The following is a 12375-nucleotide window of genomic DNA, read 5'->3' as shown; positions in this document are numbered from 1 at the left end:
AGCTTAAAAATATATTTGGTAAACACTTAAAAATAACTTATTTTCACAGTTTTGGATGAAAAAAATAAAAACGTAAAGCAACAAAAATGAGTTTATTTTCATACCACATCAAAAACAGTTTTTTTCAAAACACAACAATAACAAACTAACCATGAGGCTACTGACTTGAGCTTAAAGGGTTAGGTAATTCCAGAAAGGCGGGCGCCTACCCACCTCTGTCAACCAAACAATTCCAAAAAGCCCAGCCCAAACTCTTCCCCTTTACCTCTCCTCCTCCTCCTCCATTTTCTTTCACCCTCTCTCGATCGCACAATCGTTTTTCACTCATTACACAAATATTTATATTTATACACACACAATTTGCAATAAACTCATTGGGTTCCTCTTCCGTGGCAATCGTCGCAATCCCATAAATTTCCAATTTTTTTCGAGTTTTTTTGGGTTCGCTGGTTTCTTGGGCACTGTTTGTTTGATCGGTTTGATACCGGAGAAATATGACTTGCGCATCTCGTATCATCCACCATTCGAAAAGGGTGCGCCTCAGTTTTCACCATTTTTCCTATCTCTCGTGAATGTTTTTTAGGCATTGATTTTCTGGGTTTGTAGCTTGTTTGGTTAATGGGTTTGTTTCCAAGCACTTGTTTCACTGTTTGAATTCCACAAATCTTGAATCTTGTTTTGTATTGGATTTAGTATTCACTTGAAGATTTATATTCTATAACTGGGTAGTGATTGGAGGAATATGTTTATACTTCACATTAGCATTTCATTCTTTTACGGGTTACTCCAAGTTTGGTAGCAAGTAGGTGTGTGAGCATATAAATGGAGGTAGTGTAAATTTCAGACTTAATCCTCAATTGGGTAATTTAGGATACTATGTCCAGGATGTTTTTACTTTGAATTTCACTAGTATCAAAATTGTAGACAGAGGATCGTGCTTTATGGAATATAGTTTTTCGGTGTATATTTTGACAGAAGTTTTTGAATTCGGTTTAAAGGTACCATGATCCCATGACCAAATGGTGATTGGAAGCTTACATGGCCCATTTCTTTTGTTTCCTTTTTATTTTTGGGTGCTCTATATCTTTGATTTAGATATATTTCAAGTATTAATCTACGAAGCTGATGGCTCTCTGTTATCACGAAGTTTCTTTTAAAACTTAATTTTGTACTACATTTCGTGTTCACTGCAGTTACAGAATGCACCCAACTTAGTACGGCAAGAGCAAGCACTCTTGGTTCGTTGGTTTTCACATGATGCTCAACCCTCTACTGGTAAATAAAGCTGGTCTTTTTTGTTATTTATTTACGTTGGTTTTTAATGTAAAATTGAAAACTTGCTGGCCCGATGACTTAATTGCATATAGTTCTATCAAGAATGAGTGTGTGGGTGTGGATGAATGTGTATTTGTTTGACAACTATTTGTGCTTTCCTTATCATTCTTCATACATTAACAGATACTATATGAATTAAGAAATTTGATGATTTAACTATGAATCACATGTTAAAGTTTTCTTGTTGTACAATGTGTGTGGCATCATTTGAATGCAACTAGCCACTTGGATTTTTAATTATGCACATAAATGCGTCTGAAATTTTGTTTTGCCGACTTTAAGCGAGTTCAATTTTTATCTCAGATATCCTGAAGGCTCGTCCCCCCAGTTGTGTGCCTTCAGAAAGAGCAAGAGGTTCTAGGTCTTTCAGCAGTAGCACTGTAAGTTAAACTAGTTAAATATTAAAAATGTGCCATCTTTGGAGTATTTCTGTTCAAAGTTTTTAGTGGTATATCTTTGCTTCTGGCCTTTTTTATTTTTATTTTTTTATCTTGTCACACACACTTAGAAATAATTTTTTACAAGTGAACTTTGTATCAGTTATAACACTATGACGTATCATCTTTTGCAGAAATCAGTGTCTGGTACATTTACCAGGGATATCTCAATGACAAGGAAACTAGGAAGTTCAGTTTCTGAATCAGGATTCAACAAACGGCTTTCATGGTATGCTGTGCTAGATTTTGTTACTCTGTGTGCGCGTGCGTGTGCGTGGAAAAATCTGTTTTGATACATATATTTTTCCCTATATCAGTATGCAGGTGCAATTGAGCAGAGGCTTTTCATCTGATGCTGGTACGCCTCTTGCTGTTTTGGATCTCTCAAATTTCTTTATGTATTTTTGTGTCCTTGAGTGCACATTGCCTTTTGTATCTTCTAGTAGGCTAGTATGATGATGGACTAAATGTCGCTATAACAGCTGCTTCAAGATACAAGTTTCTAGCATAGAGCTATAAGAACTTAACTATTTGTTCATAGATTTCTCAGGCTCGTCCATGCTGGAAATTGAAAGTGTAGTATTGTCATCAATGACTGTGGCTTTGTTATTTCGGTTATTTTTTTCATTTCATAACTCTATTTGGATATTTTTAAGATTGAGGGTGGTCACTGGCCATTACTCTTCGAATACTGATTTTATGTATTACATTTTCTTGATCTCTGCTACTTTAATTCATAGAGAGATAGTTAACTTAATGTGAAACTATGATTTATTGTGAATGTTTTATTTCACTAGTTTTGGGCATTGAAGTGCTTTGCATCCCTTTGCAAAGTGTGATAGTCTTTCATTTTGCACTCTTTTGTTGGTTAGGCAATCCTCAAAAATGTTACCTTGAGTTATATGATCATCTAACTTATCAAGAATCATGTGCTGCCCTTCAGGCCTTCCTCCACACCAAGAAATTGGAATGCCTTCTCTTTCACCCACTATGTCTGAGGTATTTACTGTTTTGAGGCTTATTGGACTATCATACCTTTGAAATTTTACTGCTCCTTTCTAAGTCATTGTTTTATGATGTGTAGGGTAATATTGCTAGGTGGCTGAAGAAAGAGGGTGACAAAGTTTCTCCTGGTGAAGTTCTTTGTGAAGTTGAAACTGTAAGTTTTCTGTACTTTAAATCCACTTACCTGTGGCTTTGTTGATTGAGTAAAATGTACATATTGTCAGTTTTATGTGCTTCTTTTTATGATGGAAGCCTGACGTGTACCTCATATCCAATTACCTGTTAAGGATAAAGCTACAGTGGAGATGGAATGCATGGAAGATGGTTATCTTGCCAAGATTGTACGACCAGATGGGACCCAAGGGATCAAAGTTGGAGAGGTATTGATTGTAGTTAACTTTTATGGGGCCTGGGTAGATTTATATTTCATCTTTCTTTTACTTGTGCTTGGTGATGTTCAACTGATTAATTATGGGGATAAATTAGATTGAATAGAAAGAAACATCTAATGGTTAATGGTGTTGGCACATAGGTGATTGCAATTACCGTTGAAGAGGAGGATGATATTGCAAAATTTAAAGATTACACACCATCGGCATCTGGTGCCAGTGCTTCTGCAGCTAAAGAGTCATCTGAGCCTACTCCGCCCAAAAAAGAGGTGGTTGCAGAACCAGTTACTTCCCCAGAGCCAAAGGTATCAAAGCCCAGTGCAGCTCCTGTTGCTTCCCCTTCTGGAGATCGCATATTTGCAAGTCCTCTGGCAAGAAGTTTGGCCGAAGAGCACAAGGTATGCCATGCAGAATTCTGTGGCTGAATTATTATCATTTGATGGTAGGAAACAAATCATGCGCCATTTCTGACTTCTGTGTTTTCTAGGTTCCCCTCTCAAGTATCAAAGGAACAGGTCCTGATGGAAGCATTGTGAAGGCTGATGTTGAAGAGTATTTGGGTATACTTTTGTTACTCTTTGCTATTTTATTGTTTACTTTTTGTTCATTTCATCTTGAACCTTTGTCTACCATAATTTTCTTCTGGTTGAAAAAAAAAAGCTAATCCACCTGATGATTATAAATTGTGTTTGATCTTTTGCTTTTGTTTTCTCATGATTATGTAGCTTCTCGTGGGAAGGAAGCCCCTAAAGCTAAGGGTGCAGTACCTGCCGCGTTGGATTACACCGATATCCCCCATTCTCAGATACGGAAGGTAATATTAGAAGTAATGATTGTAGCAATTCAGTCCCCACAACTATTATTATTTTTGGTGCACCTGAAGTAATGTCTTTGAAAAATTTGAAGATTTTTCCTTGGTTTGCTTCACTTACACTTTACAAGTACTTTTCATCTATTAATTGTTTAATCTCTGTTCTGAACTTAACTTTATTCTTTCTAAAGCTATATCTGGTATGATTTTTGCAGATCACAGCTTCGAGATTATTATTCTCAAAGCAAACAATTCCTCATTATTATTTGACAGTAGATACATGTGTTGATAGACTCATGGAGTGAGCATAAGTTTCTTGAACATTTTAAAAATTGAACTAACTGCATAACTCTTGGATATGTTTAACTCTTGTTTTATCTGCAGTTTGAGAGGCCAACTCAATGCACTACAAGAGGCATCAGGTGGGAAGCGGATATCTGTTAATGATCTCGTAATTAAGGTACAAGATTTCTTCACTGAATCTTTTTATTAGCCAATTATGGTACAAGTTTCCCCCCATGGTAAGACCAATGGAATTTGTGAGGTGCTCAAGTGCAGAATGAGATAACGGGTTCTTGTGATCTCAAGAGTTATGAAATGAAATCTAACTATTATCAGAATGACCTCTAGTCTATCAAAAAGGTGTCTCAAGGGGGAGACTGAGTTCTAGAGATAACTAGAACCCAGTTAGGTTATGAGTTCTTGTAAGAGAAAATAAAAATCAAGTATACTGGAGGTATATGGTACCTTTCCGATTGTGGATTCACTCCAATGCAAGGTTCTAAAAGACGCTAGGTGCTAGTCGGGCGACGGGCTGGGCCCTAGCAGCTAGGCGGGGTCTAGACGGGTGCCTAGGCTAATTTAATTAAATCTATTATATTTCATGTAAATAAGTGTGTTTATATTTAAAATATATATGATTTCATCATAAACTACAAAATTGAATGACATATATATTATGAGATATTGGAACACAATGAAAACATGGAGAACAAGTATATAATGTGTGTTCCTTTAAGTATTCAACAAGTCTTTTACAATTTATTGAAAAAGTAAAATGTAAAATGAAAGTCAGCTATTTTTTGTCAAAGTGAGTCGCAACCTATGCGGGTGTCTAGGCAGGTCTGGGTGGGTTAGGCGGTCTAGGCGGACCCCTCAGTAGGTCTAGGTGCCCTTTCTTAATTTTCAAACGCCTAGGCATTAATCAGGGCTGTGGCCAACCGCCTAGCGCCTAGGCGTGGATTTTTATAACAGTGCTCCAATGTAACTATTATTGCAGGCTGCTGCTTTGGCTCTTCAAAAGGTTCCTCAATGCAATAGTTCATGGACAGATGATTACATCCGCCAGTGAGTTTAGATACAAACATTACTAATTAAGTTTCCATATTCCACTTGATTTAATACTTACTTTACGGTTTCTATTCTCAGGTTTCACAACGTGAACATTAATGTTGCGGTACAGACAGAAAATGGACTCTTTGTACCCGTCATTAGGGTGAGTGATTAGCTTGGTCCTATTTTGCTGAATTAGTTATAACAGCAATTTGCCTGAGTCTACGTTGTTAAATTTTGTAGGATGCGAACAAGAAGGGACTATCCAGCATAGCTGAGGAGGTCAGGCAGCTGGCCCAAAAGGCCAAAGAAAACAGCTTAAAGCCAGAAGATTATGAGGTTGATAAAATTGTCCTATATTGTGTGCACTGCAGGTATATGATAGCTTTGTGGTTTTGATCAAACTTTGGTTTATTCTCTGCACAGGGAGGCACATTTACCGTGACCAATTTGGGAGGTCCATTCGGCATCAAACAATTCTGTGCCATTATTAACCCTCCTCAATCAGGCATTCTTGCAGTTGGATCAGGTAATATCGGGACTTAATCATGTCTTCTTTGGACCAAAGTTGTCTTTATGTTTATTCTGCGTTTTCTTCTGAGCAGCTGAGAAGAGGGTTGTACCTAGTTCCGGGCCCGAGCTATACAAGTTTGCTTCCTACATGTCTGTAACACTAAGCTGTGATCATCGTGTTATCGATGGTATGTCCATCTCAAATTTCTTTTCGGAACTGAATCTGAAATCATTAAAACTACTTGTATACGTATCTGAAACATTATAACAACTTAATAACGCCACTTTCCCTTGTATAGGTGCAATTGGTGCGGAATGGCTGAAGGCGTTCAAAGGCTACATTGAGAACCCCGAGTCAATGCTGCTCTAAGTAGACGGATTTTTTCATCGTTTTCCCTTGTGTGATTAGTCAAGACAATGGGGGCTTTTGGCTTGAATGATGATATCCCAGGTGTTGTTCCCAATCTTTTGAGCTGGGCTTCGGATGATTGTATTTGTATAACTGAGGAAATCATTTTGTAGTGTTCATTAATTCAGATTTGCATAGCTTTTGAAATAAAAGGGTTTCGATGATTCAGGCATCAGATTTTGGACGAAATTTTGCCCATATAGAGCGGTAATTGCCCGCTGTATGTAATAAGAAATTTGAGTTTAACCCATTTGTTTTGTTTTTCCTCAGATTATTGTGAATATTTGCAAGTTTTAGGTGTGCTTTTGTTCTGCTACTCTTTTTATTCATTCAAAGTACCTTATCATTCTGTACTAAGATTGAATACTAGATCATCACAATACTAGCGACAATAGACCGCAGTACTAAATGATATTTGATCGGTAAGGATAGTTTATATGAATGGTTCTTATTGATTTTGCATGAAAATTAGAGAAAATGTTTCACTAGCCTGGTATTCAAGCAGGTACCTAACGTGTCATAGAAAAAGAGGATGGATACTGAAAAATGTATCATTTCCTTCAACTTATATAATGACACGTGGACTGTGAAGTATACATCACCTCTAGGTTAATGGAGATGAGGATGGTTAGTAGGGACCATATATAATGGAGCAACCCGCAAATGTGCTTTAAGGATGACAACTTTGGGGATCACCTCCCGTTGTGCATTCTTCTGTACCTCAAACAGGATAACCAAAATGGATGGCACCCATGCCTTCGTGCCGTGCCCTGCCATGTCCATTACGCGACGGCCGCTGTGATTGTTATGTTTAGAATGTGAAAGGTGTAACTTCAAGAAATTCACCAACAAGGAAATCTATTAGTCATCAAGATTGTGTTCACAAGTACCTTTGAAACCAATATATAAGAATAAAGCATCATTAAGGCTCCAAGCCATTCAAATTGGAACTCCATTTTTAGTACCCCTTGACGTTTAAAGCTTTCTTTCACATTCATAACTACTAACCCCACCTAGAAGCTCGTAAAACAATCACGGGTCTCCTGGGAAGCAATGACAGGATTCCAAGTGACAAAAAGTTGGGAAAAAACTTGCAAATCCCATGTACGCTTGTCTCTCTCATATCACGTGATGAGAAAGATAGAGAAGGGTTTACAAAATTGTTACATGGGTGTTTATCTCAAAAAGTTATTGCGTTTTTGCTCAACCGGATCCAAATACAATGCAGAGGCAAGATACAAGACTACACAAAGAACATCAAAAGCATATGACAATTCCATAACACACAATTCTAGCATCATCACTTACGCCATTGTGCTCGAGTTAATCCAAGTAGTTCATAAAAAACTGTTGTTTTGAAGCAACTTGGTAAAGACTTGCATGCATTTTCATAATTTCTAGACCAAACCCAATTTCTGTTTCAATAAGTATGTAATCTACCATCAACATAAAACCACACAAAACATTATATTCCCAATCAAATTATATTAACTTGCTAAACATCCTCAAAATATAGATTCCCTTGCATCACTCATCAAGTATTACTCGAATTTCTACCCTAAAAGTGCCTAACACCAGACCTTCATGCGTCTGCAACCTCATAACGAAACATTCTACAATGCAAAAATGCCAATAACAGCAATCATAGCACGCACCATCTCTCAATTTAGCATCAATTTCCACATAAAGTAAAGAAGTATCGAACAATCATCAAACAAAAGAGAACCAACCTCTATAAAACCCCCATTAGTAATGTGTTCTCAACTCACATATATCCCTAGACAATGTTAAAGTCAGAAGTTCACACGCTAACAATGAAACAGAGAACGAACTACCTCTTGATACAAAAGATAATAACATCAAATGAAAACAATTCCATGACACCAACAAACATTGCAAACCACATGTTTAAAATATTAAGGACTGCAAATTTGAAGAATTATTGATATACAATGAATACCCAGAAGTCTAAATGCATCCAAATTATTCATTATCAGGACAAGTCGACAAATTACAATAGAATTCTTAACATGAAAACTCGTATAAAAGCATGGAAACTCCCGTGCTCAACTACTTGTTCATCAATAATCAATTCCATTTAAAATTACCAAACACAGCAACACCATCTTCATCATGCATTGCCCACATATTTTCACTTTATCATCGTCTCCGATTCCTAATGGGACTATCAAAATTGCCGAAAACTAACCAAACAAACAAAAAAAAAAAAAAAAAAGAGCCAACAATACCACCACTCACATCACAACCAGGCCTCCCTGATTATATTGGCACATATCGCTTGGCCGCCTGCTTCGCCGTGACTGCCACGCCAACCAGGACTCCTCCAATAGCTCCAGCCACCGCAGCCGACCTCACGCCCCTCGCAGCTCGGTAAATCGCACCAGTTCCCAGTCCAGCCGCAACGCTATTCCAAACATCGTCAGTGTCTCTGACCGCCTGAATCCCACTCTCCATACCCGCATAGATCAACCCGATCACGCCCAGCCGGTTCCCCCAAGCCCGACCCGTGTGGCCAGAGGAGTTGAGAACCCTATTGATCCTGAGCTTGGTGGTGTCTCCAGACTCGAACGATCGTACGCCGGAAAAGAGACCGGCGGCGCCGCCTCCAACTGCGCCGGCGAGGTAGGAGCAACCGGTGTAGAAGGTGAGATTCTCGCCCCAGGAGCGACGCTGACGTTTAGCCTCTTCGACGAAGAGGAACTCCGGGGAGGTAGGTAGCTGGTAGAGGTTTCGCATGGGAACCTGGAGATCCTGGTAGGGGTTGTAGAGGCGGGCCTTGGACGAGTCGGAGTTGGGGTCGTGATCGGAAGGGGACATTTGATGCGCCATCGCGGAGAGAGAGGAGAGAGAGATAGAGAGATTGGGAAGAGGAGGAGGATTTAGGCTTCGGGGGTGGTTAGGGTTTGGTAGTGGCTTCACGGAGAGAGAGAGAGAGAGACGAGGTCAGTTGTGTGGTGGCGTCGTGGTGGAAATTGGAATGCGAGAAAAAAGAAGGTTCTCGGAAAATATCAACGATATTCTTAAGAAAAATTTTATTAGGTAAATTACATAAAACTACCTCAACGATTAAGTCATTAATAGTTTCATATCTTGTTTCTAAAAAGTTTTAATATCATACATTATTTTCGAATTTGTTGCAATGTTATACATTCTGTCAGTTGTCTTTTAATTCTTTTGTTAAATGCTGACGTGGCTTAAGACGAGACCCATTTTCTATTAAAAAATTAATATAATATTATTAAAATAATAATTTACCCTAAAAAGAAAAATACCCAAATCATCATCTTCCTCGACCTCCCTTCCTTGCAACCCCCCTCCTGTCTTCCCCAAACCCACCGCGCACCCACTCTGCAACCCATCTTCTTCGACCTCCCCTTCCCTGCAACCCAAATCCAAAACCACAGTGGGAAGGTGGATGTCTAGAAAAAGATTTTGAAGTATTTATGCATCTATTGGAGATTAGTTTTAGAATTGGCTAAAATGGCTATTTCTTTAAGGACTAGTATAAGGATCCAACACAACAACAACAACAACAACAAAGCCTTTTCCCACTAAGTGGGGTCGGCTATATGAATCCTAGAACGCCATTGCGCTCGGTTTTGTGTCATGTCCTCCGTTAGATCCAAGTACTCTAAGTCTTTTCTTAGAGTCTCTTCCAAAGTTTTCCTAGGTCTTCCTCTACCCCTTTGGCCCTGAACCTCTGTCCCGTAGTCACATCTTCGAACCGGAGCGTCAGTCGGCCTTCTTTGCACATGTCCAAATCATCGGAGCCGATTTTCTCTCATCTTTCCTACAATTTCGGCTACTCCTACTTTACCTCGGATATCCTCATTCCCAATCTTATCCTTTCTCGTGTGCCCACACATCCCACGAAGCATCCTCATCTCCGCTACACCCATTTTGTGTACGTGTTGATGCTTCACCGCCCAACATTCTGTGCCATACAACATCGCTGGCCTTATTGCCGTCCTATAAAATTTTCCCTTGAGCTTCAGTGGCCTACGACGGTCACACAACACGCCGGATGCACTCTTACACTTCATCCATCCAGCTCGTATTCTATGGTTGAGATCTCCATCTAATTCTCCGTTCTCTTGCAAGATAGATCCTAGGTAGCGAAAACGGTCGCTTTTTGTGATCTTCGCTAGATTGCTCCGGTCATTAGTGTGGATAAGTATATAAATGGATAGAGATAGGAAAGCAAACACAAGATGTACGTGGTTCACCCAGATTGGCTACGTCCACGGAATAGAAGAGTTCTCATTAATTGTGAAGGGTTTACACAAGTACATAGGTTCAAGCTCTCCTTTAGTGAGTACAAGTGAATGATTTAGTACAAATGACATTAGGAAATATTGTGGGAGAATGATCTCGTAATCACGAAACTTCTAAGTATCGGAGTGTGGTGTCGTCTTGACTTGCCTTATCTGTCTCATAGGTAGATGTGGCATCTTCTCTGGAAGTACTCTTCCTCCATCCAGGGGTGATATCTTTAACTGGTGGAGATGCACAAGGTAATGTATCAATTTCACTTGAAGCTTACTTGTAGTCTCAGGCTTGGTCAAGCGCGATACAAACCATGTAGTAGGAGTCCCCCAAGTCGCCGAGCTAGGGGGTCTGCTGAAAGAGGTGACAGACAAGGTAAGCAATCAGAGCTCCGACTGATTGTTCACCTTCTCCCCATCTTGCAGCAGCATGAAGGATAAAGAGAAGAAAAATGAGAAGAGATGATATGAGATACTTTTGCTTTTGAAGAAGTAACTTTCCACAGGCTTATTCTTGAACTGAGCTGGAGGGTTTTCTGGTTTCCTCCAGAGTATAAGGCCGACTGAAGAATTTGAGGGTCAAAACAAGTCCATCAAATCTAGAGTACGTTCCACCCTGCTGATATGGGATACTTTTGCTTTTGACAGAGTAATGGGTGTATCGGCACGTGTGCTGTTACGCTTGTCTCCACATGCTTCCTTGTATCATTCGCACTTGCCCTATTTGTTCCTCAAGCAGATGCGGAATCTTCCCTGGAAACATAAGATGTTGAAGATGAGTACTCGAGAGCAATGCCAGGTAAGTAATCAGGTAAGGGGTTCCAGGCAGTCAGTTCCTGGCTGGAAGCTTGATCCAAGTGCTGACTGATTGCTCTCTTTCTCCTTGTCTTGCAGGTAAAAACAAGGCCAAAGGAAAAGACAGGGAAAAAGCATGATATGGGATACTCTTGCTTTTAACCCTGATGATATGAGATATTCTTGCTCTAGTATAGCTTGTTTGCAGAGGTATTATCGGGGGGAAAGAAAGCTGAATATTTCGAAAGGCTTCGTTGGGAGTGCCCTCTCAGATATGATGAAGGGTTGAGCATTTTTGCAGGTCTGCCTGTCCGTTGGGGATGGAGGTCGACATATATAGGAGTCTCCCTAACAACAGGTAGTAATGCTATTCATTTACCCTGCTTGGTCATAGCACGGTAGTGGGAGCTGCCAGTTTTACATGTTTTAACTCTGTCAGAGCACTTTGAAAAAGTGGTCTGTGGTATCTGGCTCTCGAGATTCGGAGAACGATGCCTCTTCGATTTTTGAGAAAGCAATCATGCTGGGGGTCTGGCTCTCGAGATTCGTAGAGCAGTGTCTCTTCGATTTTTGAGGAAGTAATCATGTTGGGAGTCTGGCTCTCGAGATTCGGAGGGCGGTGCCTCTTCGATTTTGGAGCAAGCAATCCTGTTGGGAGTGTTGTCTCGAATGTGAGTAAAGGTTGGGCATGTTTGCTAGTCTACCTTGCCACGAAGCACAAAGGTTGACACACAGAGACTTTCCAATTATCCAGCAATGGTACTGTTCCTTTACCCTCTCTTCGCTTTTGAGAAAGTAGTCATGTTGGAAGTCTGGCTCTCGAGATTCGGAGGACGGTGCCTCTTCGATTTTGGAGCAAGCAATCTTGTTGGGAGTGTTTTCTCGAAAGTGAGTAAAGGTTGGGCATGTTTGCTAGTCTACCTTGCCACGAAGCACAGAGGTTGACACACAGGGACTTTCCAATTATCCAGCAGTGGTACTGTTCCTTTACCCTTATGGGTAATAATATGGTAGCTAGACCTTCAAAATTTATGTGTCTAAACTTTGTTAGTGATGTTTCTTT

General features: G+C 39.8%; 2 protein-coding genes across 2 annotated transcripts; one reads left to right on the top strand and one right to left on the bottom strand.

The window, feature by feature from the left end:
• The first annotated feature begins 228 nt into the window (after positions 1 to 228).
• LOC126581905 (dihydrolipoyllysine-residue acetyltransferase component 2 of pyruvate dehydrogenase complex, mitochondrial-like) lies at positions 229 to 6481 on the top strand. The gene is made up of 19 exons (XM_050245839.1): positions 229 to 533; positions 1194 to 1275; positions 1639 to 1715; positions 1907 to 2001; positions 2090 to 2130; positions 2716 to 2771; positions 2857 to 2931; positions 3065 to 3157; positions 3310 to 3564; positions 3654 to 3726; positions 3892 to 3980; positions 4193 to 4278; positions 4362 to 4437; positions 5257 to 5324; positions 5406 to 5472; positions 5553 to 5648; positions 5736 to 5838; positions 5915 to 6010; positions 6122 to 6481. Exons 1-19 carry the CDS (start codon positions 495 to 497, stop codon positions 6190 to 6192), a joined length of 1638 nt encoding a protein of 545 aa, XP_050101796.1. The 5' UTR covers positions 229 to 494; the 3' UTR covers positions 6193 to 6481.
• Positions 6482 to 8198: 1717 nt separating this feature from the next.
• On the bottom strand, positions 8199 to 9243 carry LOC126581913 (mitochondrial import inner membrane translocase subunit TIM23-2-like). Its single transcript, XM_050245857.1, has one exon. It carries the CDS (start codon positions 9079 to 9081, stop codon positions 8512 to 8514), a length of 570 nt encoding a protein of 189 aa, XP_050101814.1. The 5' UTR covers positions 9082 to 9243; the 3' UTR covers positions 8199 to 8511.
• Between the last annotated feature and the right edge of the window lie 3132 nt (positions 9244 to 12375).

This window comes from Malus sylvestris, chromosome 9, assembly GCF_916048215.2.
Source record: "Malus sylvestris chromosome 9, drMalSylv7.2, whole genome shotgun sequence".
In the NCBI taxonomy this organism is placed as follows: domain Eukaryota; kingdom Viridiplantae; phylum Streptophyta; class Magnoliopsida; order Rosales; family Rosaceae; genus Malus; species Malus sylvestris.
This window is presented reverse-complemented; position numbering and strand designations above follow the sequence as displayed.

Coding starts and splice junctions, on each gene's coding strand:
- LOC126581913 (XM_050245857.1), bottom strand. CDS start 9,081: ATGGCGCATCAAATGTCCCCTTCCGATCACGACCCCAACTCCGACTCG.
- LOC126581905 (XM_050245839.1), top strand. CDS start 495: ATGACTTGCGCATCTCGTATCATCCACCATTCGAAAAGG. Junction 3,727..3,891: donor TGATGTTGAAGAGTATTTGG/GTATACTTTTGT, acceptor ATGATTATGTAG/CTTCTCGTGGGAAGGAAGCC. Junction 3,981..4,192: donor CCCATTCTCAGATACGGAAG/GTAATATTAGAA, acceptor TGATTTTTGCAG/ATCACAGCTTCGAGATTATT.